The sequence below is a fragment of the Ambystoma mexicanum genome, chromosome 1p, assembly GCF_040938575.1.
Source record: "Ambystoma mexicanum isolate Mex_15411 chromosome 1p, UKY_AmexF1_1, whole genome shotgun sequence".
NCBI lineage: Eukaryota > Metazoa > Chordata > Amphibia > Caudata > Ambystomatidae > Ambystoma > Ambystoma mexicanum.
The window spans coordinates 731585157-731612765 of record NC_090921.1 but is presented as its reverse complement, the minus strand read 5'-3'; the positions used below and the strand labels follow the sequence as shown (position 1 = coordinate 731612765).

Below are 27609 nucleotides of genomic sequence, written 5' to 3'. Positions count from 1 at the left end.
TCAAGTATGCAGACATGCCCTGGACATTCCATGATATCATCTTAAGTGTAGTCATCCCTCAAGGAGCAAATTAATCCACCCCCACCCACCCCATGCCTGTAACACCTGAATAGACAACACCTGGTCCCCTCACTGCACTACCAGCATGACCCTGCCCATGTCCCTTGGTCAGTTCCCCCTGCCGTTACCTTGGCTAAAGTCAACAAAAATGAACTTAAACATAACACATCTTAACAGTGTATAAGAACAAACGGCTCAATGGTGTAACACTGCTCAGCCTTCCCGCCCCCCAAGAACAAAAATGTCCCAGAGGTCCACAGGTATTGAGGAGGCCGCTGTGACGGGCTCATCCAGTGGCACATCTGCCTCGAGGTGTGGGTTTCATGTGCCATGTCAGATTGTACCTAGTTCCAATCAGGAGGGTCCATGTCCGGCCCCAGAGCCGTCATTAAACCACAGAAATATGGCATCCGTCGTTCATGAGTTCGACCAAGATCCCATAGCTTGGCTAGGCACGTGCTATCCCATACAGTGCCACAGAATGATAATCAGCCAGTCTCAAGGTCGCCCTATCTTGCCACAGGTCTAGAGGACATGCCACATTCATCCATCCATTGATTGGTCTTGCTAGGGTGTTCAAAGAAGAAGGATTTACCTTCATGGATCACCTTGAGCCTAGCCAGATATATCAGCATGTACTTGAGTCCCAGACTACAAAGCCTCTCCTTGGTGGGGACAAACATGTTCCTCTTTTTTGCACCAGAGGTTAAAATGGGCAATAGGCTTTAGTGAAGATCCATGTTTGATTGCACCCTAGAGAACTTAAGGATTGTCTCCCAGTCCTGGAAATGAAGGAGTTGTGCAATAACGGGGCGAGGAGGTGCCCCTGCAGGCCGATGGCGAGCCAGCGATCTATGTGTCCTCTCAACGGTGAAGCCCTGAGATAATTGTCCAAGACCAATTTCCTGCAATAGTTCGTTCTCAATATAAGACGTGGGGTCGGCACCCTCCTCGCCCTCCCTGAGCCCCAGTATGCGAACATTATTACGGTGGGACCTGCCCTCAGCATCTTCGACTTGTTGTTCCAGGACCTAGTTTCTACACACCAGCTCGTCCACTGTGGCCTTCAACGTCTCGATCATTTTTCTGAGTCGAAATCTGTCCCTCATTGTCCACCACTCGGATGGATAGCGACTGTATGTCCTGTCGTAGGAGATTCACGTCCATCTTGACCTCATCAATTTTGTACTCTATGACTCTATGGAGGTGCGTAGTGCTGCGGTCGCTGCCGGCACTTTATCCTCTTGTTGTAGTGGGCAACAGGCATCAGTCTGCATGATACCTTTAGACCCCCGAGGAGGGTCTTTCTGGGAGCTCCTAAGCCCAAACAAATCCATTATGGTCTTCCTCTGGTTCCCTTTTGTCTTAGTTTCCAGCATGTTGAGGACAGGGTAGGTTTTGCAGGTCTCTGACCACTCACAAGCAAGCAGAGCGCACACACTGCAGGCCCCAGAAATCGTCAGCATAGCCACATAGCAAGGTGTCAGCCTACCAAAGATATACACCATTGTGTCTCGTAAATACCAGTGCAGGGTCATACCGCGCAGACAAGAACAAGTCACATCAGCAAGGTGTAGGGAGTGGGCTCAAGGCAGCTCTTTGCAGTCAGGCGTAGAAAAACAGAAGGTGGTATCAGCTAGCAAAGGAGGGTTATACCAACATTCCATTCACCAGCCAATCCGCTCAATACCAGTTGAGAACTAGCTCGAGGGCCCAATCATTGACATTAGAATATAGTTAGCCTTTCCTGTTTTCAGTCAAACCCAATAAACACCAGAAAAACACCCCCAGAAAAAAGTGCCTCCTAGGTTTAAACCGGAAAACACGGTTTCCCCTACCCCAGTAGTGCCTTAATGTGAGCAGGAATGGGACGAGGTTTGGTGGTGAAGGGCTGGCTGGAGAGGGGGCTTGGCAGACAATAGGAAAAGGGCCCTATACCCCCATGTATGCTTGTTTGCTTTCTCCCATTGCTTCCCCTCCTGTCCTCCGACCTTATTCAAAAACACTGCACATTCAATGTTTCATTGTTTCCTTTGTAAATCAAAATATTTGTATCCGTATGTGGTCAGAGCTATTTTGAGCAATTGTAGACACATTTTAGCCATTTTTGTGGTTGCTGATTCACGTCTTAAAATTGGCTACAATTCCTCAAAATACCACTGACAAATATTTGTATTTACAAAAAATTGTTTAACATGGATTTTTCAGTGTCTGTTGCCACAGATTCTCTGCATATGTGTATCTGTCTGGGGGAGAGCTGAAATGTTTCAGCTGCCTGTCTGCTTTAAAAGGAAAGCTTTGTGAGGCTTCCATGTACGAGGCTCGCGTGAAGCCACGGTGTCACGGTCACCTCCCAACCTCATTTGGCTCTCTAGAGCACCCGCACAAAGTGGCCCATCAGAAGCTGCAGGCCCCTTAAGTGCTGCTTAGCTCTTTCTTTCTTCAAGCAGAGCTTTTAAATTAGGAGCGATTTATGAATGATGGCTCATTTAAGGGAACATTGCTTTGGACAAGATGCTCTTAACCTTTCTGTGTGAAAAATGCAAATGGAAATTTCATTCTGAAAGCCCACAGAAAGCACAAGTTAGTTGTCTAAATCTATGATGTCATCAGGCCAATATCACACAGAACAGTTTTAAATTAACTACATTATTTTCAGATGTTCATAGTTAACACCAAAATGTGTTTATTGTTGGTAGAATGTAATATTTTCATCATACCATAGATGAACCCTGAATTTGTGACACATTATATTTTGTTATAAGCCTTTCAAAACCCAAAGGCCATTGTTTGCCTTTTGCTGAGTTGCAATCCTGGAGACTGGTGCAGTTATTTTTCCCTGATTGTGGCTGCTTTTCAGGGCACAAGTAAAGGATACATGTGGGTGGACAAAGTAACCTTTTTTCAGAGGGCGGACGCAACCCATTGTTTTTTTTATGTGGGCAAGCTTGTTCAAGTATTTGGCTACCAGGATTTTACCCGGATTGTCATGTTCCCAGTGCAGACGCGTACCCACAAGCAAACAAGCACTTGTCTCGTATTGGAATTTTGTCTTCCAGGGAATATTTCGCTACAGATTGTTGGGTTTAAAAGGTAAGCACCTTTTATACTTTGTCAGCATATGTATTGGAACATTTCCTCTCTCAGGTTGTTTTTCTGATGTTCTTACTTTTTTGTCCAATGCTCTTTTGTCTTGCCCAATTTCTTCTAAGGGGAAGGTCAATTGAACTATATTTGCATTTTAAGATGTGTTCACTTACTGTGCGTATATTCACGGGTGCTAGCTGATTTTCGCTGTGGGGACAAAGGTACCCAGAAAAAGTGAAGGCGAGAGAGACGTGCTCCTCCCCAGTCAAAACAACACATTTTGCAATACATGTTTAGCAGGAATGGGAAAAAAGCCATATGAATTACAGGAAGGTATAAACATAAAACATCTCAGTAACAATCATCTAACCGGATGAGTTTCCTTTGCAACATTCTGCTATAGGATCCCCCGATATTTCCACATCGGGCAAACAGTTTAGACCTGCTCACCCCCTGCAGTCGAGCCTCAAGGGGTACATTAATGACACTCCCTTCTCATTGTGTAGTGAGGAGCACTTCATAAACAGTTATTATTTACTTGGAGTTTATTTCGTTGACAGTCAAAATTATCCTTATCCCCACCAATGTGAGTCCTCTAGGGCAAATCATTTTATCACACTATGCCTTATCTGCTCAAATTAGAAGTCTCTACAATGCAGAAAGGTCATTTTCACAAATCAAAGTCTTCATGGGAAGAGAAGAAAGGGCAAAGATGTGCAAGGAGTCCCTGAAAAAGAATTGCATGATTTACTACAATACTTTTGACTTGTAGAAATGTTAAATATTACTGGATTAACACTTTCATCTTTATTCTCCTGAAAGTGTTCATAATATCGTGCTCTGAGAGACATTACCCTACTCATGCACACAATGAAACAATGTACACTGGAAATAAGTTAGTCATACTTTTTAGAAGGGGGCAAATGGGAAAACACGGATAAACACAGACTCTGAAAATGTTTGAAAACACTGGAAAAACACCCCCAGAAGTAAAATAAAAATAAAAAAACCCGAAAACAGGAAAGCCTAAATTTAGTCAAGTACTCATCTGAAGCATCTTGCAGCAGTAGTGGCCCGCCTTGAGGGCAAAAGCAAAAGAGACCTCAACAGCCAGGGTTCTGCCCCATGCCAATCCAGTCTGGCTGGCCCAGCCAAATGCAGCAATTCTCAGTGCCAGGGCAAACCCCCTCCACCTCGTACACAATATGTGGCCATGCTACACATCCAATACAGGCCCACATCCAGGGATGCAGTCAATAAGCACCTAGTCTGATTCAGGGCAGGCAGCTGCAGGAACGGGGTTCATAGCATGTCCCTGCACCCCCAGATGGTCCTCGTCCTAAGTGGCAGTCCCCTAAATTAATATCACCAGCTCCCCGGGGTATCCTCATCTATTTGCGCAACACAGCGCTGCCAAATGCTCAGGTAAACACCACTCGGTGGGCTGCAGCCGGTCCGCAAATGCCATCAGGCAGACCACCGGCAGCCTGCCCAGGATCCTCCAAGCCGGGCCTCACCTCACAGCTCCACCGTAGGGCAGTGCATGTCACCTGTGCCCCTTAGCTGGCAGTTGAGGGGAGTGCCACTTCCCGGCAAGTGCAGAGGCCAGCACCTCAATCCACATGGAACGTCACAGGGCACCAGGGCTTCCACTCCTCGGCGCAGGTGCCCCATCAAGACCAGCCACACTCGCCCATTCAAGTCAGTCAGAGGTCGGCAACTGCCACCATCTTGGCTGTGGTCGCAGCAGCAAAGTTACACAAATTACAGGCAATCGAAACAGACAAACTGCTCAAGAGTCGGCAGGGTCACGCAAGAGACGCTGTATCGCTAAATATCCACTACTGGGCATAGATTCAAAGGATATTTACAGGATCCATCTCGGGAACTCCTGCAGTTCACTCCTCATGGCATTGTGGCAAGCCACGCCCATGATTTTCACCAAGTCTTCTCTTGTTTTCTGATGGTTCGTTTGTTGAAGCAGAGTTCTTGAGTGTACCAAGGAATGGAAGGTATATGCGTGAGGGAGGCGAGCGTTGTTTTACTTGGGCATGGCGGTTGATGTTGGTCGTGTGGGGGGGTGTTGAGTTTTTGAAGGAACAGAAAGCTTGTTTGCAGAGTTTCTGATGGGTTTGCTTGACTGATGTGGTGTGACTAATATCAAAGGGGATTGCGAGATGGTCTAACCAGTCAAGCCAGATTGGTGAGCTGTAATGGAGGGTGGGTAGGGCAGTGATGATGAGGTTGAGGATATTACGTTTCCTATGAGTTGGGTTTTTCGTGTGCTGCTAATGGCAGCACGGTGTTGGGAAGTGTGTTTGGGGAGGTGTGGACTTTGTGCCCTTTTTGAATCCTTTGGGTGCACCTGCGGCTTCAATTGACTCACGTCTTGGTACTTACCCCCTCTTTTGAGTGGAGTTAACTGCACCTTATTTTTTGTGGAATTCGTGGCCATTTGCGGCCGTACTTTAACTTTTAATACAGCAGAATTACTGCTTTACATGATGGTGTTAATTACCACTGCGCTAATTGTGCCAGTTTTCGGTGGTAATTTGCCAGCAGAATTAACTCCCAATTTCTGGAAATCCCTTATTCGCGCAGTGGTAAAAGTGGCAGCAAGTCTGTTATCACCACATTTACCACTTACTGGTGAACTCGTAATGAGGCCCTATGTCTTTAAGAGAGCTGAACACTGAAATTAACAGAAACCAATCACACAAAGAGTTTAATTACCAGTGATGACGGTGACGGACAGCTGCCCTGACGACAGAAACCCAACATTTTCTTGAGGCACTTGCTGCGCTTAGACATCAGAGGCACATTTTCATTTCACAAGTGGAATCTACAAAACTATTCTAGGTGCCTGCCAAAGACCCTAGAGTCCTGGTAGCCTGAACATCTAGAATGGTGCATGTACCTACAAAAGCCATCCCTGACTCAGTTGGAATTGATTTTTATTGCACGCACTGTGTAGACATTCCAGCAATGGAGTTAACCTTCTTTTCCACAGGCCTTGGAATGGTGCTACCTCGAGGGATCTACGGCAGGGTCGCTCCCAAATCTGGCCTAAATGTGAAGTATGTTATTGCTATTGGGTCTGGAGTGGTTGACAAGGGATTATTGCTAGATGGTTAAGATACTTTAGTTTATTGGCTGCAATGAGTCATTCATAGTGCAGGAGGGAAACCCCAAACCTCAGTTGATTTGTGATATGTACCTTCTCACCCAGCCTGTAGAAGTCAAAGAGCAAAAGGAAGAATGGTTGAAGCCTTGTCTGGGTCTTCATATTTGCACCTACATTCATCAGAGTGTGGACGAGGGGCTGGAACAGGATCTGTCATACCTGTTATGGGAGCAGGTACTTGATCCTGCGGATGGGATTGACCTAAACCCCTTTTAGAACTCGAGTTCGATGTAGCCCAAAGCAATGGTCACTCTCTGAAAGCTTTTGATGCCATAATATCCTCAGAGCAGGGCAGATGACTACTGGACCCTATTTTGTAGAGCAAATGGATCTTTTGTACCGAGTAATGAATAATATAAAGGGAGATGGTCATACAAGGTATCAGCTTGTGATACCGCCACCTTTCTGGAAAGCTGTTCTTGATCTGGCCCACTCCAATCTCTCAGTAAGGCTCCCAGGGGTAACTTAGATCCAGTGCCATGTCCTTAATCACTTCCTTTGGCTCCCCTATACCCCTTCGCTGTCACTGATGTTCCTTTGTCCAAGATAGGAATGGATGTGATATGTAGCGGAGTCAATCAAAAGGCAGGAACTGATATACCCTACTATATATGTTTAGATATCTATACCATATTTTACACAGGTGGGGTTCCTGAAGAAAATAACTACTGACGAGGGTGCCCCATTTATGTCTAAACGCCTTGCCCATTTAAAGAAGCTGCTGCAAATAGACCGTTTTTGAAGGTATCTATCACCCCCAGACAGATGGCTAAGTGGAGTGCTTGAACACAACCTGAAATGATTTTCTCAGAATAGGAGGAACTGCGATGGAATAATACCCTGATTCCTCTTTGCTGCACGGAATACTCCCCTAGCACCCACTGCGTTTTCTCCCTTTGTGGTCTTTGGGAGAGAATGCTGAGACATCCTGCATATCTTGAAGGAGAGCTGAGAAGTACGTGAAGATCCAGATGGGAGAAACACAGGATTTGTGAGAACTACCCAAATGAGACTCCAGTTGTTTTGTAACTTGGCCCAACAACATCTGCAGATTATCAAGGATAAAAGGACACATTTATATGATGGAAAAGCCAAACTAAGTAGGTTTCATAGTAGGCAATCTTGTATTGGCCTTACTTTCGATCTCTGAAAATAAAGTACTACCAAATGGCCTGGACACTACCAGGTCATGCAAGTCCACAGTGACCTCAACTAACGTGTGCAGCAATATAGTTGCAGGAAATCCTCCGAAGTATATAACGTTAACTGGCTTAAAACCTGCTAGAAAACAGAAGAACCAAGTTAGATGGCACACCTTGAAAACCTTGGCCCCTTTGACAAATTGTATCCCGAATGATCTGACCCAGACCAGACCCAGCACTTGCAAAGGCTGCCTATTTTCTGTTGTCTTTGTATATCGGCCCAGTTGAGTACAGACATTTATGCATGGCATCAATACGCTTCTACGAGCCTATTGAATACCTAAGACCCATCGAAAGGCCAGAGGATGAAAAAAAGATGTCGTACCTGACCATCGTAGAACTCTCCCAAAGCCACTGTTCATCTCTGATTGTCCTTGTGCCCAATCCCGATGGTCGTTGGTGGATTTGCATAGATTTCAGCAATGTAAAAGAAATATCTCTTTGCCTATCCATTGCCAGGAATTGATAGGAATCCCAAGAGGATCAGACCAGCGAAGTATATCTCCACCTTTGACCTAAGTAAAGGATATTGGCAGATTTCCTTGGACCTGAAAATCGAGAGAAAACGGCCCTTGTCCACCTACGGGCCTCTTTCAATTTACTGTACTACTGTTCGGACTACCTGAGACCCCTGCTACTTTTCAATAGGGTATGGGCACAATTTATTTTTATTTCTTAATGTACTTATTAGTTTACTAAGAACCTCTTTGCACAGTACATCAGCCTCTCCATACCAAGGTGACATTGTGGTATACAGTATGAGCTAGGATGACCACAGGAGATATGTGGTCACCTACAATCTCAGAAAGACTGGGCTTGCAGTAGTTCAACTGCAAAGGGTGAAAATGGAAAGCATCTCGAGTATCTTGGCTCTCAAGCTGAAGTAACAATTGTTTATTTTACTTGACTTAGTGGGGTACTACCAGTGCTTCATTTACAACTTCTTGACCATCGCTGGACCTCTAACTGACATGCTGAAAGTATCTAAAGGTAATCAAATCCATTGAACTGAAAGCACTGCGAGTGGCTTTAGGATGTTGAAGATCTCCTTTTGTCAACCCCCTTCCAGTAATGCCCAACATTTATGAACCATTCATCATAAACACGGATGCCTCACAAGTATGACTCGGGAGAGTATTCTCTCTAGTCCGAAATGGAGTAGAACATCCCATCCTTTTTATCATTGGGAACCTCCATCCTTGCGAGAAAAACTCTACCACCATCATAGTCGTGTTCATGGCCATTATATTGTCATAGAGGCTCTCGAGCATTGTGTACAGGCTTCAAATTCATATTGGCTACAGCTCATGCCCCCCTAGAACTTAGGACACCAACTATAGAGGACCTCGGGTCCTCACCTGGTGAATCCCACTTGCAGGAGAGGCTTAGGTTCTGTCCCAGTCATCCGACCTGGTGGTGTTTTTCTAAGATTTCCACCAGACAGGCTGCCTGGGAAAACAAATTAGAACTTAACTTTTTAGTGCTGTCCTCTAAAAGGTTGCAGATTTCTGTAGTTGGAGCAATCCAGAACACCTCCCACCGTGCAAGTCTTTGTTGTAGGGTCCTGTGTGAGAGAGACATAGACATTACAAGCAAACTAAGCATACGTTGTTTGATTTCGTGCAGAACGGATTCAGTGGACATTCTGTGCACTGCCGGAGGCCATTGGGCATTGGCGTGGAAGATAGCAATAGAAATGTATGTTCGAAGCATGCAGCCTCTAAGCATATGTCTGTTCCTGTCGGCGTGGACTGACAGTTGGGCAGGGTGCTTGTGGGAACACTTGAGCACCCTGTGCATGCGCTACTCAAGGGAAAGATTCAAAGTTTAATTTAACTGCTGCTGATCAACAGGCTTGGGTCGCATCCCTGTTCCATGGGACTTTCCATAAGTATGGAGGAAATTGGACTATGGTGTAAGAGTACTGGTGTCACTACGGTGCGCACCCAGAGGTGACACTCCAGGCCAATCTAGGTAGATAGCCCGTGGCAGAACTATAGGGGTGTCAAAAAGAAGAGGGGACATATGTGATGAGCATGGTGTCTCCCCAAACTAGTTGGTGATGGCTCTGCGGGTGCTATGGGGAGGACCCTGTGGTGAAACACATTTAGTCTGTGTTCCGTAAATCAGGAAACACACACATGTGGTAATTTAGTGTGTTATAACTGGGGGCCTGAAGTAATATGGGATCATTAAGGCCATGCTCTCCATTTCCCCAAAAACGTATTGTGTATGTTCCAGGGACAGAGGAATTGGTAGTCTTTTTACTGTCATTTTAAAAAAAGCCGGACATTGAACATAACAGAAAACATGTAGTGAAGGAATTCAATGCAGAGATGCAGGCAGTTGACATTTGCTCCGATAAGAGAAACACATTGCATTTACTTGCGTTGCTTCAAGCCTGCTTAAGCTTTAGAGGCACATTTAAGTTTCTTACGGGCTTCACACAGTGAGCTACGTTGATTTCAGAGGGACACAGAAAGCACCTATAACAATAACTCACGGTGCCTGCTACATACACAGTTACTGCATTTGTTTCCTTGCAGCAAGAGCATGGAGAATTAATGCATGGAAACGGCACCACATTCAAAGATGCTTTTTCACTGTTCAGCAGTCAGCTTTTCCCTGGAGCACAAACACTACTCTGCACTACTAGCATGGAAGGAGAAATCTGTGGACAACCTGTGGTGGCAGCAGCCATACAACTGGTAAAGGGAAATTCAAGATGGGGTATCAACCTGAAGCCCAAAGCGCCAAAGCAGACACAGATGAATAGGCCAATCACAGCCCCTTGCATATTCATATTCACAGATGCGAACCTTCACAGGAAGGCCAACCCCAGGGGAGTAGTCTGAGGGCTTTATAAGCCCAGACTCTGAGTCATGCAATGTCATTGTTTGGAGTGGGAGCTGATAACAGGAGACTCAAACAAGTTGGAGAGCCATGAATGTGTCTGGAGGGAGAGTGATGGGATTGGTGGTGGCACGTGGAGGGGGGGGGGGTCAGGGGAGTGGGTTAAGGCCTCTGGAGGAGGTTGGTTAAAGAAAGCAGGGGGATGTTGTGCTAAGACATCTGGAGAGGGTTGGTTCAAAAGAGCAGGAGGATGTTGGTCGCAACCTCAGGAGGAGGGTGGTTTGAGATATTAGGAGATGGATGGAGGAGAACAAAATGAGGCTAGTTAGGCCATAGCTAGCAAGACAAGACCAGTACAGGAGGGCATGACATGACTGGCTCAAGACAGATGGTATGGGTGTGATCTGAAGGGGTCAAGCCCACGAGAGGAGAAGTAAACACATGGTGTTGAGGAGTAGAGAGCTGGTCAAGAGGTCCTGCTAGAGGGAGCCGAAAGAGGCACCTTGAGTTGAGCTGTGGAAACACAGTTGAGCAACCCCAGTTGGCTCTGGTTCAGTTTAAAAATCAAAACTCTACTATGACTTACAGCTCATTCCAGAAGCACAACACCGGCTACCGGCACACTGCAGCTGGTCATATCTCACCAACAACTAAAGCCAAGCAGGATGACGTCTGGGAAGAGTAACCTGAAACTGAGACAGGGAAGTGCCCCAAACGTTTTGAACTTTTTAAGTTAACCCTGGAACTGTTGAAAAGAGACTAGGCTGGCCCTTTACATTGTTTAGCTTGACCTAGGAGAATACTCTTATGTGATTAATAAAATCCGTTTTACCTGTGAAATTATGTTCAACCTCTTTGTGCTTTCATAAAATCTATCGTCCATCCTGGTAGTTTTGTTCCTGCCTTTGACATGACTGTGCAGATGTGAAATCCTTGCTGAAGTGCGAAGTGCAGGTAAGTGCAGTTGCTGGATGTTCACTTTGAGCTGTTACTGTGTGTCCCGTGGATTCCTGCTTTTGTTTTGGTGTGCAGTATCGATTGAGTAACCTCTGACTGCGGGAATATAGAAAGTCCTCCTTCAGTTTTACTGCCCTTGTATCAGCAGAGGAAGAGGAGGGGCACCATCCTTAAAATCCTGCTTGCAGCGTTAAGTGCCCGGAAGTGCAGTTACTGCATGTACAGCGGTGAGGAAGATCGACTGCGGTAAGATAGCCTTTGAAATACCATATGAACTACGTAGCAAAACTGGAATGCTTAAAATGGACAATTGTACAAATGGTGAAACTGATGAGCCTGAGCAAATTCTGCTTAGTACAAATGCTTCTAAATTGAGTAGAAGTAAATCCTGATCAGCCATGCCTGAAGGTGGTGAGTCCGATTAAAATCACAAGTTATTTTATTAAAACCAACGAGAACGCACAGGGGCTACTCCAGGAAAGCGAATGGAGTGGAACAGTAATTATTTTAACTGAATCCCTACACTTGGAGTTGGCCATGATGTAAGTGATCAATATCTTCCAACTGATCTTATATCTGATGTTTCAATATTAGCTCCTGCGGTGTCTCACGAATTGACCAAGCATGTGCGTTTATCTCTTGAACCAAGAACTAATTAAAATCTGTTGCACGGTGGAAGAGAAGAAGTCATCCTGTTTAGGACTCGGCAAAGGGGGCCTTTTATTGAGAAATCCCGAAACTATTTAGTACAAATGTCCTCTCTTGAGTTTCTACAAGTAGTACCCTGCCCCTTGCAAAATGATGGAAATTCATATCTGCCAAAGGGTGTATCAAGGGCATCTACGCAAGAAACAACCCCTAGTTAAGTGTCTATATCAGATACTTTGGGAACCAATATGCGACCGTCCCCTAACAAAAGGTCTGCTTTTAATGCAGGTGGTGCTTCTTTTGCAGCCTTATATTGTATTTAAACTCACTACATAAAGGCTATGAACATTTTAATCATGATGTTAGGGAAGTGAGAACTGTTTGGAGAGAGCTGTGCTCAAAAATGAGTTTCATCCAGGGCTATCCTAAAGTTGATGTTCCAACTAAAATCACAAAGGGGAAAGGTAAACGAACCAAGAAGAAACTGCCTAATGCCTCTGGTATTGCAGACCCTAGGAGCCCCAGGCAAGGTACAATTATTCAATTCTTGCAAAGGGCAAATGTCCAGAGCCCAGATGTTGGGATTGAGAACCTCAGTACACATGAGGAGTGGTCTGAGGAGTCGGGAGTGTGTCAGCATTGCTCTAATAAAAATCTAGATTAGTCTCTACTTCTGTCAAACGGTCTTTATCTGGCAACAATGCTCTCAAAACGCCTAGTGGTTCACAAAGTCTTCTCTCCAATGCTGGCAAAGGCTGACATTTCCACTCAAGGTGGCCATTCCTCAGTTAAAGAGGGTATCTATCCCACTCGGTGCTTGTTTGACTTTACACCGATGGAGCAAGATAGAGTGTATGGCATCCCAGGGTTAGAGTTTATTTTAAGCTGCAAATCACAAGTACCTTTAAATAGATCTAATGTGCTGGACTTGTTATCAAATATTCCTTCACTGAGAACTATACACTACAGTGATATTGTTCTAGTGGACTTCCCGGATTCTCGTAGAACAGATATAGGCTTTCTCCATATTACATCAAAATGTGTTTATGAACTTGTACTAAGTGTATTAGCAGCCCTGCTGATAATGGGCTACGACCTGTTTAAGTGGTCAAGGCCTTTGAGGAAGAGAAAACTTCAGGGAGCTCAGTTGTGGATATGTAGGAGTCTATTTCAATATATAAGAAGGACAGTAGAGCTGTTCCTATGGAGAAAGAGATAGGAACTATCAGTACAAAAGAGTGATGGGAGTTGGTTGCCAGGATGTCTTGTAAATGTTTGCACAAGTGGTGGAGTTAGATTTCAAGCGTAGGAATCATACGCAAAGATAGCTTCCTGGAATACACAAGGCTTGAGAACTGAAAGGTATATGGCTCTTTTGAGAGAATAAATCTTCAGGAGGTATGGCTGAAAGAGTTCCCGATTTTAGATGACTACAAGGTTTATTTGCAACCATCTACAAAGGTTTCAAAGGAGAGACCGTGTGATGGGTTACTCACTGCTATTAATAATGATCTGGGGTGGGTAAATAGTTGTATCCAGATTAATCACCCAGGCATCCTGTCCACTATATTGCCATGTATACAGGAGGATAAAGAGGGTAAGAAAGAAATCCTGTTGGTTAATATTTATTGGAGAAAACCAAAAGAGGTGATGGCTGGAAGGTTTAGAATTAATCTTGCTCTGGCCAACCCTCCAGACTATCCTCCTTCACCTGCCAAACCATTACAAAAGGGGAAAGACAATATGCCAATCAGGCTTGGTCCTACCCCAAAAGGGACTGTGTCCTCCGACGTATTCCTTATCTTTGATGTTACCCATTCCAGCTTGCTGGCCTCGGAAAAAATGTTCAGTAGAGGGATGCTGCGTGTCGACATCCCTCGAGTCGGTGTCCCTCAACAGCCTCCATATCGGCGCTGACGTCATCATGCGTATGAATAGACTTGCGCAGCATCCGTTGCTCAGTTCTGTTTTTCCACGCTTCGTGGTCCTCGGAAACGTGATGCTCAGTTACTTTCTTCAGGAAAAATCTTTTTATTCTTCGAAGATTATTATCTTAATACGATGGCTTCTTCATCTGAACCATCAACTCCATGGTCCGGTTTCAAAAAATGTCGTGACTGTGGGAAGAAAATGTCATTAACAGATCCTCACAGGATCTGTTTGTGGTGCCTGGGGTCGGACCATCACTGTTTGGAATGCGAGGACTGTATGTCCATGACGGCGAAAGCCTTGAAGGAGCGTAAGGGCAAGTTAGATAGAGGTAAGAGCTTTAAAACTTCTACTCCCTTGAAAGTCTTTTTGGCTGAGTCGACATTCGTCGACAAAAGAAACATTCCCGTTCAAGATCTCAAAGCGGTTCTCATCAGTCTTCGAGATCAAAACACTCTAAGAAGAGGCGTCATAGATCTCCCTCTTCTTCTTCTTCCTCTACCTCCCCAGAAAGGGTCACCGGCCCCACGAAATACAGCTCTCCAGCTAAGTAAAAAAATGCTTAGCGTCTTCGAGAAAGCGGCCTCGACCCCCTCAGAGACGTCTAAAGGTGATACCATGGGTGAAAGACCCAAAAGACCAAAATGCAGCGAGTCGTAGAACCCGGTGAAAGAAACTACTCGAGAGCGTCATGAACCCTCGAATAAAAACAGTAAGACCGCGTCATCGACGCCCTTGTCGAAGGATTCTTCGACTCATAAATCTGCGTCATCAACGCCTTTGTCGAAGGGTCCTTCAACGCATAAATCAGTTGCATTGATGCCATCTTCGACGCCACTGTCGACGGCGATAAAGACAAACCTACAACTGTTACTACAACACAGACAGTAGAGGTGTCGAGAGCTTCGACCATGACGTCGAGGATGCCATCGACAATCTCGACAATGCCGAGTAGGATTCCGATCCTCTGGAGTACATCGAGGTCCCTTCAAACTTTCTCGACGCCTTTTTCCGGATTGTCGAAGCCATTTACTTCCACGTTGACAACCTCGACATTTTCTCAACCTGTGATAACCAATTTGGCTCCCTCTGCTCTAGAAATGGGTTTTAAACCATATCCTAGATCTGACTACTTTAGAGCCTTGTCCTCTATATATGAGGAAGGGGAGGATTCCGACCATGAGAGACCCTTTGGTTTACAAAGGACTTCAATACCCATGCCAGAGGAATTAATCTCTGAAGAGAACAGGTTAAAAGACCTTCAGGATTCTCTGCATGAGGCAAGTGGTTTAGATACTTCTCCAGAAGTAGAGTTTGCTAAACCAGACCCCGGAGAGCATGCTGAGACCCCTTATAGGATTCTGATGTCCAGAATAATTGAATTCATGGGGTGGTCTACACCTACACCTTCTTTTCAGCAGGATGACCTTACTGATATTTTAGATAAAGGTCCACAGGAGGATCCTGTTGTTCCCTTTCATACTGCTCTACAAAGAAACATTTCTGCAAACTCCTGAAGTTATCCCAGCAGTAAATAAAAAAACGTTCTGCTGAATACAGGGTAGCAGCTTCGGATCCTGAATATCTGAGCAAGCATGCAACTCCAGAGAGTTTAGTTGTACAGGCAGCAACTTCATCTAACAGTAGGTCAGCATACCCTACTATTCCACAGGATAGGGATGATAAAAGATTTGATGCCATGTCAAAAAAAGTATTTTCGGCATGTAGCATGGCGCTTAAGTCGATTAGCGCCACTTGCACGCTAGCAAGATTCAGCCACACACTTTGGTAGTGTGCTTCATCTGCGGCTGACTGTCTTCCAGAAGGAGAAGAAAGGGATGCATTCTTAAACATCATCAGGGATGGAAAGGATGCAATGTGCGAGTCCCTCCAAACAGGCATTGATTCTGCTGACCGCATCAGCAGGGCCATGGCTGCAAGTACCACAATCCATAGATTTGCGTGGTTGCGGAAGTCTGGTTTTGCTCCAGACGTACAGGCCAGACTTCTGAACATGCCCTTTGATGGCACTTCATTATTTGTGAAGAAGGCTGATGACAGCCTGGAGAGATTACAGACATCCAAGGCAGCAGCAAAACCCCTTGGGGCTGCAATCTGGCAGACTCCAAATCGTCATTCAGGAGCTTCCTGGAGGGCTAGGTCCTTTCGCTTTTACTCCGCATTTGGAAAAGGCAGAGGAAAGCCAGCTCAAAGGGGCCAGAGACGATTCACCCGTGGTGGACGGGGAAAAGGTACAAAAGCTGCAGCAGCAGGCACCACTTTACCCTCGGCATCTGCGTCAGCCGCTTCTAAACCCCTCTGAGGTCTCTCTCACAAGACACCAGTAGGGGGCAGGTTAACTCAACATCTGGCAGAATGGCAGGCTATTACATCAGATGCCTGGGCATTGGAGACAGTTGCCCACGGTTACTGCCTGCCCTTCCTACACATCCCTCTGAGTCATCCACCAGGGAACAACTCTTTGAAGTTTCCAGACCCACTCCTTATGCAGGAGATTGTAGACCTGCTAGAGAAGGGTGCCATAGAACCGGTACCCGTAGCGGAGAGGAACAAGGGTTGGTATTCCCCCTACTTCCTAGTACCAAAGAAGGACGGAGGACTGAGAACCATCTTGGACTCGCGAGAATTGAACAAATTCCTCAGGAAAGACAAGTTCAAGATGGTAACTCTTTCTCAGATCCTTCAGGCCCTCCAGCTTCAGGACTGGTTGGTATCTCTAGACCTTCAGGATGCTTATTTCCATGTGCCAATCCATCTCAAACACAGGAAATACCTGAGGGTCACAAATGGCAACTCTCACTATCAATTTCGAGTTCTGCCATTTGGGCTGACCTCCGCCCCGAGGGTCTTCACCAAGCTAATGTTGGTAGTGGCTGCAAGTTTAAGGAGGGAAGGGATCCACGTCTACCCCTACCTGGACAACTGGTTGATCAGAGCAGTATCTTTGGAACAAGCTTAGATCCAGCTAAATTATGTCTGCCAATTCCTTCACAAGCTGGGCTTCTCCCTCAATTTAAAGAAGTCACAGATGATACCATCACAGAGACTCCAGTTCATTGGAGCAGTCCTGGACACTTCCCTGGGAAAAGCCTCGCCACCAGAGGTGAGGGCTCAAGATATTCTACAGAGGGTCACCAAGTTTCAAAATGTCCAACGTCTACCAGCCTTCGACTTTTTGAGGTTGCTAGGCCTCATGGCATCCTGCATCTCCCTAGTGCCAGAGGCTCGCCTGAGAATGAGATCCCTCCAGTGGGCACTAAGAACCCAATGGTCGCAATTCTCAGGAAGAATGTCAGATCTCCTTCAAGTCCCGGACAGAGTAGCTCGAGACCGTCAATGGTGGGCCTGTCGGGAGAACATCTTGAAAGGAGAACAGTTTTGGCAACCATGGCCAGAGATAACAGTAGTCACGGATGCCTCACTCACAGGGTGGGGAGCCCATGCCAACGACTTGACCATCAGCGGTCGTTGGTCTCCATCGGAGTCCAGACTACACATCAACCTGTTAGAGCTGAGAGCAATCAGACTAGCGCTGAAAGCTTTTCTGCCATCAGCACAGGGAAAGAATGTCCTGATAATGACAGACAACACAGTGGCCATACACTACCTCAACAAAAGAGGAGGCATAGGGTCACTGCCACTGTGCAGAGAGGAAATGCAGCTCTGGCTTTGGGCAATTCAAGAGGGAATCTCTCTATCGGCTGTTCATCTAGCCAGAGAGAAGAACTTGACGGCGGACGTTCTGAGCAGGCAGAGCAGTTTCCCACGAGTGGGGAGCTAGCTCAGGAAGTCCTCCAAGAGATCTTTGCCCTTTGGGGAACCCCTCAGGTGGATCTGTCCGCCACCAGCATCAACAGGAAGTGCGATCAGTTTTATTCAAGGGAATTTCCCCCGAGAGGAGCTCTAGGGGACGTGTTCGTAGTGGACTGGGAGTTTCCACTTCTGTAAGCGTTTCCTCCAGTCCCTGTCATTCCTCAAATGATCAGGAGGTTGAGAAGGTTCCGGAAAGCCATGATCCTAATTGCCCCGGATTGGGCCAGGAGAACGTGGTACCCAGACCTTCTGGATATGTCCATCTGCCCTCCAATTTGTCTTCCGCAAAGAGAGGACCTTCTCTCGCAGAAGGGAGGTCAGGTTCTCCATCCAGACATCAGAACCCTCAACCTTCACGCTTGGTTTCTGAAAGGTTGCGATACAAGGATTGGGATCTCCCGGATGACGTCATGGAGGTGTTGCTTTCGGCCAGAAGGCCAGCAACAAAAACTTTATACCGCTGCCGTTGGAACACATTTTGCAGCTGGTGTAGAGAAAAGAATATTGAACCCTTTTCATGCAATACACCAATGGTGTTATCGTTCTTGCTTTACTTAGCAAATTCAGGTCTTCAAATTGGTACAATCCAGGGCTATATCGCAGCGCTGTCAATCTTTAAGCGTACTGCTGAGGAGCCTTCATATTTCAAATTACCCTTGGTGATCCAATTTCTGAAGGGGTTAACTAATGTTTACCCCCCAAAGCCTTTTCAAGTTCCATTGTGGGACCTAAATCTAGTCGTAAAATGTCTGATGGGTACTCCTTTTGAACCACTCCATTCCTGTTCATTGAGATTTCTCACTCTTAAAACAGTCTTTCTAGTGGCTCTAACATCTGCCAGAAGAGTGAGCGAATTACAAGCTCTATCTTGCAAACCTCCTCATACAATCTTTCATAAAGGCAAGGTTGTTTTACAAGTGAAGCCTAATTTTCTCCCAAAGGTGGTCTCTGAATTTCACATTACTCCGAAAATAACCTTACCTTCGTTCTATCCTCCTCCCCACCCAGGGAAAGAGGAAGAGAGGTTACACAGGCTGGATCCAATGCGTGCCTTGAGTTTTTACATTAGCAGACTTGCTAGGATAAGGCAAGCAGACCAATTGTTTGTAGGATACGCAGGGCACAAATTAGGATTGCCAATCACGAAACGGACCATTTCAAGGTGGATCATTTTAACCATTCTAGAATGCTACAAATTAGCAGGAAAAGGGCCCCCTCAACATCTTAGGGCTCATTCAACCAGGGGTATCGCAGCCTCTTCGGCTCTCTAAAGAGGGGTTCCAATTAGAGACATATGTGTGGCTGCCACATGGTTGTCCGCACATACCTTTACTAAATTGTACAGCCTGGATTCCTCCTCTAGTCAAGAAACAAGATTTGGGAAATCTGTGTTGCATTCTCTGCATTCTTAAAGGGAAATATTTCATTTTTTACTCCCACCTCCTTTTTACACTACTGCTATGGGAGTCTATCAAAGATAAGGAATACTTCGGAGGACACAATCCCTTCGAAGAACAAGTTACTTTCTCATCTTGTAACGTTCTTTCGATGCAATGTTCCTCCGACGTATTCCTTATCTCCCCTCCCATCCATCCCCGCAGTAAAACTTACCTTGTAGTTGCAGCTTGCGCTCCTTCAAGGTTAATAACCAATTCATGCAAAGCAATTTTAAGCTTCAAAACGGAACTGAGCAACGGACGCTGCGCGAGTCTATTTATATGCACAATGACGTTGGCACTGATACGGAGGCTGTCGAGGGACACCGACTCGAGAGATGTCAACGCGCAGCGCCCTCTACTGAAAAACATTTCCGAGGCCAGCAAGCTGGAATGGGTAACATCAAAGATAAGGAATACGTCGGAGGAACATCCCATTGAAAGAACATTACAAGGTAAGAAAGTAACTTGTTCATCTAGCCCGAACTGCTTGGTCACATCCCTTCTGCACAAGAACACAAGCATCTCCAAATATGTTTCGGCCTTGTTGGGCCTCATCAGTGAGAAGTAGCTTGGGCCTCTAGGCCCAGCAGGCACAGAAACCATGTCTGGGCATACCCGTCCCACTCGGGGTGACTACAGCAAAAGAAAAGAGGTGATGGCTGGAAGGTTTAGAATTAATCTTAACCTCTGGCATTGATCTGGGCAACCCTCCAGACCATTGTTCTTTGACTGCCAAGCCATTACAAAGGGATAAAGACCATATGCAAATCCGGCTTGGTCCCACCCCAAAAGGGGCAGTCCAACCCGAACTGCTTGGTCACATCCCTTCTTCATGAGACCACAAGCATCCTCAAACATGTTTCGGCCTGGGGATGCTTGTGGTCTCGTGCAGAACGGATGGGTTTGTTGTCCATGACTGTGTGTTTTAAGTTATTAAGTAAACTACACGCTATTATGGAAAACAATAGCAGTCAGTACTTTACAAACTGGATACAGGAGAATAAGCCTTTATTAACCTGTAATGAGCAGTCCATGGAGATCTTAGAACGGGAGCCGCGCAAAGTGAAAAGGACAATTTGGGATGATTGGATCTGGACTGGAGAGACCAATAATATGTTTTACTTCAAAATGTGTTCAAAGAGGTGAAACCTCTGTCACAGTGTGGGCCCTAAATTAAGCCATTCCCCTGTCCTTTTTGGAGAAATACATTCTTAAGATTTATATGAATCTTTTACCGACTATGGAAGTAGAAGGTGCTCGCAAGGGGGTGGAAAGAGCCAGTAGAATATGTAGCTATTGTAAGGACAAAGGCTCAATTGAGACGCTGGAACACCACCTAAAGTTTTGTCCACAAACTATAATCGTAAAACGTACATATTTTTGTGTGTTTTTCTGTGATATAAGGGTTTATATCTAAGCATATTTTTGGAAAGACATTTTAAGTGGTAGACAGGTCTCTCTGATCTTGCCAATTTTAAGATGTATTGATGAAATCTTGAATTTTAATTGATTGCTTTTGGAAGGATGAAATTGTACACTTGGATAATTCAATGGTCTCTTGCTGTTTGTTTTGCATACATATGTATGTGAAATGTGTGCGTTTTTTTGTAAACTTTATGCACATAATTAAAAAAAAAGAAAAAGGAATCTTTGCTGAATTAATGGGTTGGGAAAAATGTGCTGGTGAACAACCGAAGAAAACCACACTGTGTTAACAATGACTGTCAGGTTGCAGACAAATCTCTCCAACAGGTCCTCCCACTCTCTATGGTCTTTTTCCTGACAAGATAATAGGTCTGAATCTTAAGGCATCTTTGTGATGAAAGGCTTTGGTGTGGTAACATTGAAAGATCTTCCAACATCCCCTCCTCCCACAAACATACCCATATATATTAACAGTTTACTCTTTTAGGTTCACATGTTGGTATATCTTTATACTAACTGTTTGAGTGCAACCTTTTTTAGGCTCAGCGTACAGTTCCCCAGAGGTTTAGTAAGGCAGAGAAGAGCATGCACAGTAGTTGTTTTTTCCACCATTTTGTGTCTTTCATGTTGATATGGACGGTTGCCTGTGGTGTCAGAAATCCCCCTTTATGTTTTGGAACCCCGGAATCGTTCCTTTGTCAACTTCAATGTTTTTTTTTTTAACAGTTCACAGGTCTTGCCAGGATGTGATGATGACGAAGGGTGTCACGACCCCAAAGTCTAGCAAGCAACCATCCTTTCTTCCAGGCCTGGTAGGAACCAAAAACCATTGGTAGCTGCTGGATGCTAGAGATGGAGCAGTTTATTATGCAGCAAACGACTCTGCTGGCTCCTGGAGCTGGAGCTCCCTGCTGGGTCCTGAGCACCAGAGCTCAGGTCCCCTGTTTGGCACTGAGGGCCAGGGCTATGGTCAATTCTGGATCTGCTGCCAAGGTTCTGGAGATCTCTGCTTGGTACTTTTGCTGGAGAGCTTGGCTGAGTATTGGAACCTGAGATCTCTTGGGATCCCTCATATCAGCAGAGTAGAGGTGGGACCAACTGTTGTGGTCACTACTGATGTGCTTACTTTGGCTTTAGGTCTCCAGTGTTGTCCCAGAATTTGCTTTTGGGAAGTCATCATGTGTGCTCATGGGAAAGTTTATTCTCCAACCACACAAATACACTGTAGCATAGCCAGGCTCAGAAAACAAAATATATTACGCACAAATGTGAGCTGCCATAATTACCACACAGATTACATAAACTGTGCACATCTATCCAATTGTGTTCACAGGAAAGCCATTAAGAGCCAGACCACAAGGTACAATGTGTGGAACAGATATGCTTACACAAAGACTAACCATGTATGGGCAGCTCACAGCCTTGATACCTATTCTGGAGCAACATATCTGAAGCTTGGAAAGCGCAGTGGCACCACCATGTATGTCTCCTGCCTGTATGCACAGCACTGTCTCTTTTGTCAAGGGATAGAGTTGTTATTAATTTCAAACCAAGCAGAGAGAGATTACAATAAAATCCACAAGAATACTTGTATTTTACCAACTAGAAACCATATCTGCAAACAAATACTAACATGTATGCACTGGCACATAGAGTAGTTAACTGTAGCAATAGTTTTGCTGTTTGATATCTGTTATCAGTTTATTATTATACTATATTTAGTGTTGGGGTCCACAGTTTTCTCTTGTTTCCGTTGAAAGTTTTATAGCGTGATATCCCCAATAGGTGTGTCTGTAAAGATTTACGTTATTTGACTTTGACCCAAATGCCATAACAATCCAATTATTGGCGCAATCTTCCGATTATTTTGTTTGCCATTCTTATAAACATTCATGATGTACCCTCATTACTTGCATTATTTTTAAAAACGTAAAGCTCAAGGTGGGGGGGTGGGGTGAGGCTTGCATACTTAAACAGATACCAAGTAGAAAAGACATTGTTTCAGGTACAGCCAAACAATACAGGACAGCTCTCCCTGTATTCAATTTACTTCAGAATGTTCCCACTGCAGATAATCTGGGTCATTTAATAGTCTGATTGAAATAAAGGTTTAGTGTTTGTGTTTTTAAAACAACTGTTTTCATAAAGGGTGTATCTGTTAACACATTTTGCAGATAACTCTCCTTGTTAAGGATGTGGTAGCTACTAAAATGCTACCTTCTATGAAAGCTTTTATTGCCAAATTGCCAAATGTATGCATTGCTCGGATGGTTGCCTGATATGTTATTTATATTGTGAACTAATTAAACTAGTAATACATGCATTGAACAAGGTGCAAGTGTTCTTTTTAGTTCCTCTTAATGCGCCTTAATTAAGGAATTTAAATATAGGAACATAGCCATTTTTGTTTGTTTTTGATGCAGCCCACTTTACCTTGAGGTCTGTATGCCGAATCAATTTTTATTAAGTTTAAGAGATTGTACTGCATGCCTTATTTTAGTATATGAAGGTGTAATCTGATTCCCTACTGGAGCACTATTTTTTTTTAACTTTTATTTAAGTTGCACAGTAGACAAAATTACACATTACATAGTGGTTCCACAGTAACGTAAATAGTGTAATACACGCTGGTTACAGACATCGTACAAGAGGCACTCGCAACATTTCGTCATCACTGCTGCCTGTTTCAGCTCTGACGCTCTATATCTCTTGGTTTATTAGAGCTGAGGAGCAGGCCACGGTACTCTTCCTCTTGGTTGTTTGCCCACACCATGTCCTCTATCCATTCCTCAATTGTGGTGGTGGGGGGGGGGTTGCCTCTCTCTTCCACCTCATCAAGATGGTGTGCTTGGCCAGGACTAGTCCAATATTTATAAGTTTGCGGTTGACCGCATTCCTTTTGAGTACACATCCCAATATACACACAGATAGGTCCCAGGCCAAAGGTTGTCCCACCATTTCTTCTAGTGCCCTACAAATCCCACTCCAGTATTCAGAGAGTATCCCCCTGTGATACAACATCTAGGGCCTCTGCCCGTATGAGTTAGGTACATTCTCTGTAACCGTGCTGGGGTGTGATGCAACCTATTCAGTACTTTACATTGTATTAACCTGAATATGGAATTGAGTGACACCTGTTTAGTGAGATTGCATAGATGAGTCCAGTGAGAATCCGAGAGTTCAACCTCTCACGTCCCTTCCCCACTCCCCCTTAATGTCAGGCAGCAGCACTTTCCTTGCTTCCATCGCTATTTTATAGAGCCCAGCAGCAGATTTCTTGGATGTCCCAGTGGAGGCTATGTAATTGAGACAGGGGTGTAACTCTGGCTCCTGCAGGAATCCTTCCCACACTGCCGCCACAGCCGACCTAAGTCTAAGATATTGCAGCTTCCGGAGTGAGGAGTCTGCGACCTGCAGTTTAATCTCTTCCCATTACCTGAATATGCCATTATGGTACAAGTCCCCTAAACGAGTAACACCCGCCTTCCGCCAATATGTGGAAAGTGCAACGTCCATTGAAGGAGCCAGGTAGGGCGCGTCCCATATCGTCATGTGTGGGCTGTAGAGCACAGCACCACGCGGGTGCCGTTTCAGTTTCATCCAGGCCTGTTGCGTGGTCAGTCTGGGGTTCAGGTGGTCACTATTCCCCCACATTCCGGCCGCTATCTCATGTAGTAATGTGGCCCTGGGTCTCCCCTGGGTCTCCAGCTCAGAAAAAAGAGTACATGGGGCCTCAGAGGTCCAATGCATGTCATATTGTGCTTGAGCTGAAAGGTAGTACACCTCAAAGTCTTGTGCTGCGAGCCCCCCTCTCACATATGTCTGTGTAAGACGATCTATACGGCAGGTTATACCCTATATTTTTGTTTAATGAGGGATCTCTGATGTATCAGGGTACTAACAATGTAAACAAACAAAAGGGAAACACAGACTTCCTCCTGCTCCTGCAAATCACTGATTTCCAATTTTCAGAACCAAGTTAGCACCCAGAAGTTATAGAACATATAAACTTTCTATTGACCAGACCTCCATTTTTTAAAAAGGTTTTAAACAGGAAACCATATTTTATTCTTTACTCATTTTGAGTGCCTGTTTATCACAAAACCATTTCTTTTTCTTTTATATAAAACACATTAAACATGTATCAACACATAAAACATATTAGAAACATTGTCATATAAAATACATTCAAGATGGGTTCATATAAACAAAACGACCAATTACAGTACATAAAAATATATCAATTCATCTGTTTTCCAAACGGTCCTTATTCCAGCCCTTCTTATATCAAATGACTCAAACTGAAAAAGTCAGAATGAGAAAGAATTGTCTTTGTTACTTATAAGGTGCTTGCTACCTATGACCTCTAAGGGCTAGATTGGCAATGAATGTGATTGCAGAAATAATGTCGACGTGGTGCGTTTCGGCCCATATCGTAAAGATAGACCGCATCCAGCCTTGGTCTTTTCTTTGTTCTTACCCGGCCTTCATCAGGACAAGGGATAAATGGTCTTTTGAATTCTTCTAAACCCAATTATGCTTCTAATTTCTAAAATTAAAACAAAGATAAAAGCAACTTGATGGTCAAAAAAGTGCTTATTCAATCGAGCATATGTGGATGTTAGCTAGGTTGTGCAAAACAAAGGGGAGTCTGGGAATCGCTCTACCAGCACGAACACAGCCCAATGACCTGTTCTTCATGTCTTTAGCTCACTGTCCCTTTCACAGAGAAGAAATGTCCCCGCATATCAGTCTTTGTCCTGCTCAGGGGCAGTCCAGCACCGAAATGCTGGGCAATTCTCCTCTGAACAAGAGTACCAACAGCAACCCCATACACGTGTTTCAGTCTTGTTGTGCATCATCAGTGAGGTGAAGCTGTGCCTCTCTAATAACAGTGAGCAAGGGGTCCACGTCTAGATCGCCCTGGTAACTTAGGGTGAGACCCAAAGTTAATTTATGCAAAACAAAGGGGGGTCTGGGAATCTCTCTACAGTGAGCTAATGACTTGGTAGAGTCTCTCCCAGGGGTTATTCACCCAAGAACAGGTCATTGGGCTGTGTTTGTGCTGGTCTGTGTTCGTGCTGGTATGGAACAGGTCATTGGGCTGTGTTTGTGCTGGTAGACAGATTCCCAGACCCCCCTTTGTTTTGCATAAATTAACTTTGGGTCGCACCCTAAGTTACCAGGGCGATCCAGACGTGGACCCCATGCTCACTGTTCTTAGAAAGGCACAGCTTCACCTCACTGATGATGCCCAACAAGGCTGAAACAAGTGTATGGGGTTGCTGTTGGTACTCTTGTTCAGAGGAGAATTGCCTAGCATTTCAGTGCTGGACTGCCCCTGGGCAGGACAAAGATTGATATGAGGGGAAATGTGTTCTCTGTGAAAGGGACAGTGAGCTAAAGACTTGGTAGAGTCTCTCCCAGGCGTTGGACACCCAAGAACAGGTCATTGGGCTGTGTTTGTGCTGGTAGAGAGATTCCCAGACCCCCCTTTGTTTAGATAGGTTGTGGTCCACTCACCTTCTTGTGGTGGACATAGTAGGGACAGCAGCCTTTGTTTAATCGTCACATACAGAATTCTGTGACACTAGGACCTGTTGGATATAATCACAAAACAGTCCTACGTATACCTTTAGGGCATGTGTACGTTTCCAACAAGCATAACAGTATCTCAATACCATGGTTTTCATTGCTTTTAGTGCGGAGATAAAAATTCATACCTTCTCTGCTGTTAGTGGTCTGCTTTACGGCGGAAAGGAGCCTCGGACGGCTTAACAACACTGAGTTGTGTTTTTCTTCAGACAACCCGGTCCTGCAAAGCTCAAGGCAAACGTTATTGCGTTATTGCTTTTATCTTTGTTTTAATTTTAGAAATTAGAAGCATAATTGGGTTTAGAAGAAGTCAAAAGACCAGAGACATTCTTTGTGTTTTGTTTGAAGAAATATCCGGCATAAAGCGGACTGTGATTCAACTAGGAGAAAGGAGGCATTCTCCTGGTCTAGAGACATTTTGAATATCCGAAACAATCCCCTTCTCCCACAAAGAGATGCCTGGTGGTGGAAGGACTCATACCCAGGAGAAGGGAGTCATTCTCCTGGTGCTCGAGAAGAGACCCTTTGTTTTCTTTTCTGGTTTATATATGTTATAGTTTAGGGAAAGAAAAGTAGTCGACCAGGACGGAGTATTTTTAGTTTCTACTGACAGACTTCCTGCCAGGCCCAAGTTATCTTTTGTTGAGGTAGGGAAACCATCTCTAGTAGTAGGGAAAGATAGGATTTCGACAGAACAGATGTCCATAGCCGAAAGCTCAATCCACCTGGTTAGAATCCTCATTCTTTGTCACCACAGTAGTTTTGGGGGGAAAGTGCTTTTGACATACTTCTCCAGTTCAGGGAGATGCTCCTCCGGTCTCTCTGCTACAGGACATGCTTCCGGATTGCCCACGCGGCTGGAGGCAGAAATGACACTGCTCATTGTCTATATGTGGCATTCATTCAAGGCTTACTTTAATGTCAGATGAGGATTTCGGAAGTGAACCTAGTGATACACTTCAGAAATTCCTGTCTGTCATTTTACTACTTAAATGTAGCGCATACACCTCATGTGTGGAGACAGGTGGAAACGGTAGCAAGGCTCAGGGCGCTGTTTCCAAGCTCTGGTACATACCCTCACCCCCAGTTATTTTGGTTTGTTCAGTGGAAGCTGTTTACAGAGTTTCTTGCTATAGAGATCACTATGGCTCGAGTGATCACCAAGCAGTCAGCGCTATTTGAGCTTTTCATATTGAAGACAATGCAGGTACATTTCTAAGACCCCGTAAATTGATTGTAGAAGACATGTTAGGTTTACAAGTTTGATCATTTGCACTACTAAGTGCACCAAACCGGGCAAAATCACCTTTACATCTTTTTGCATTTCGTAGCGCAAATTGTGTAAGTGCCACCTGCCGTTTACGTACGGCAGGCAGCGTTTACAATTGATTCCTAT

General features: G+C 44.9%; 1 protein-coding gene across 4 annotated transcripts in view; it reads left to right on the top strand.

The window, feature by feature from the left end:
- FLAD1 (flavin adenine dinucleotide synthetase 1) overlaps positions 1 to 22939 on the top strand; it is a 444813-nt gene extending 421874 nt beyond the window's left edge. For 3 of the 4 annotated variants that reach the window (XM_069650196.1, XM_069650209.1, XM_069650204.1), the window contains exon 9: positions 21345 to 21930. In XM_069650196.1, coding sequence (XP_069506297.1) covers positions 21345 to 21402 — 58 coding nt within the window. In that variant the 3' untranslated portion in view covers positions 21403 to 21930. Of the gene's footprint in view, positions 1 to 21344 lie in introns of all 4 variants that reach the window. The other variant, XM_069650211.1, reaches the window with a different exon arrangement.
- Positions 22940 to 27609: the final 4670 nt, after the last annotated feature.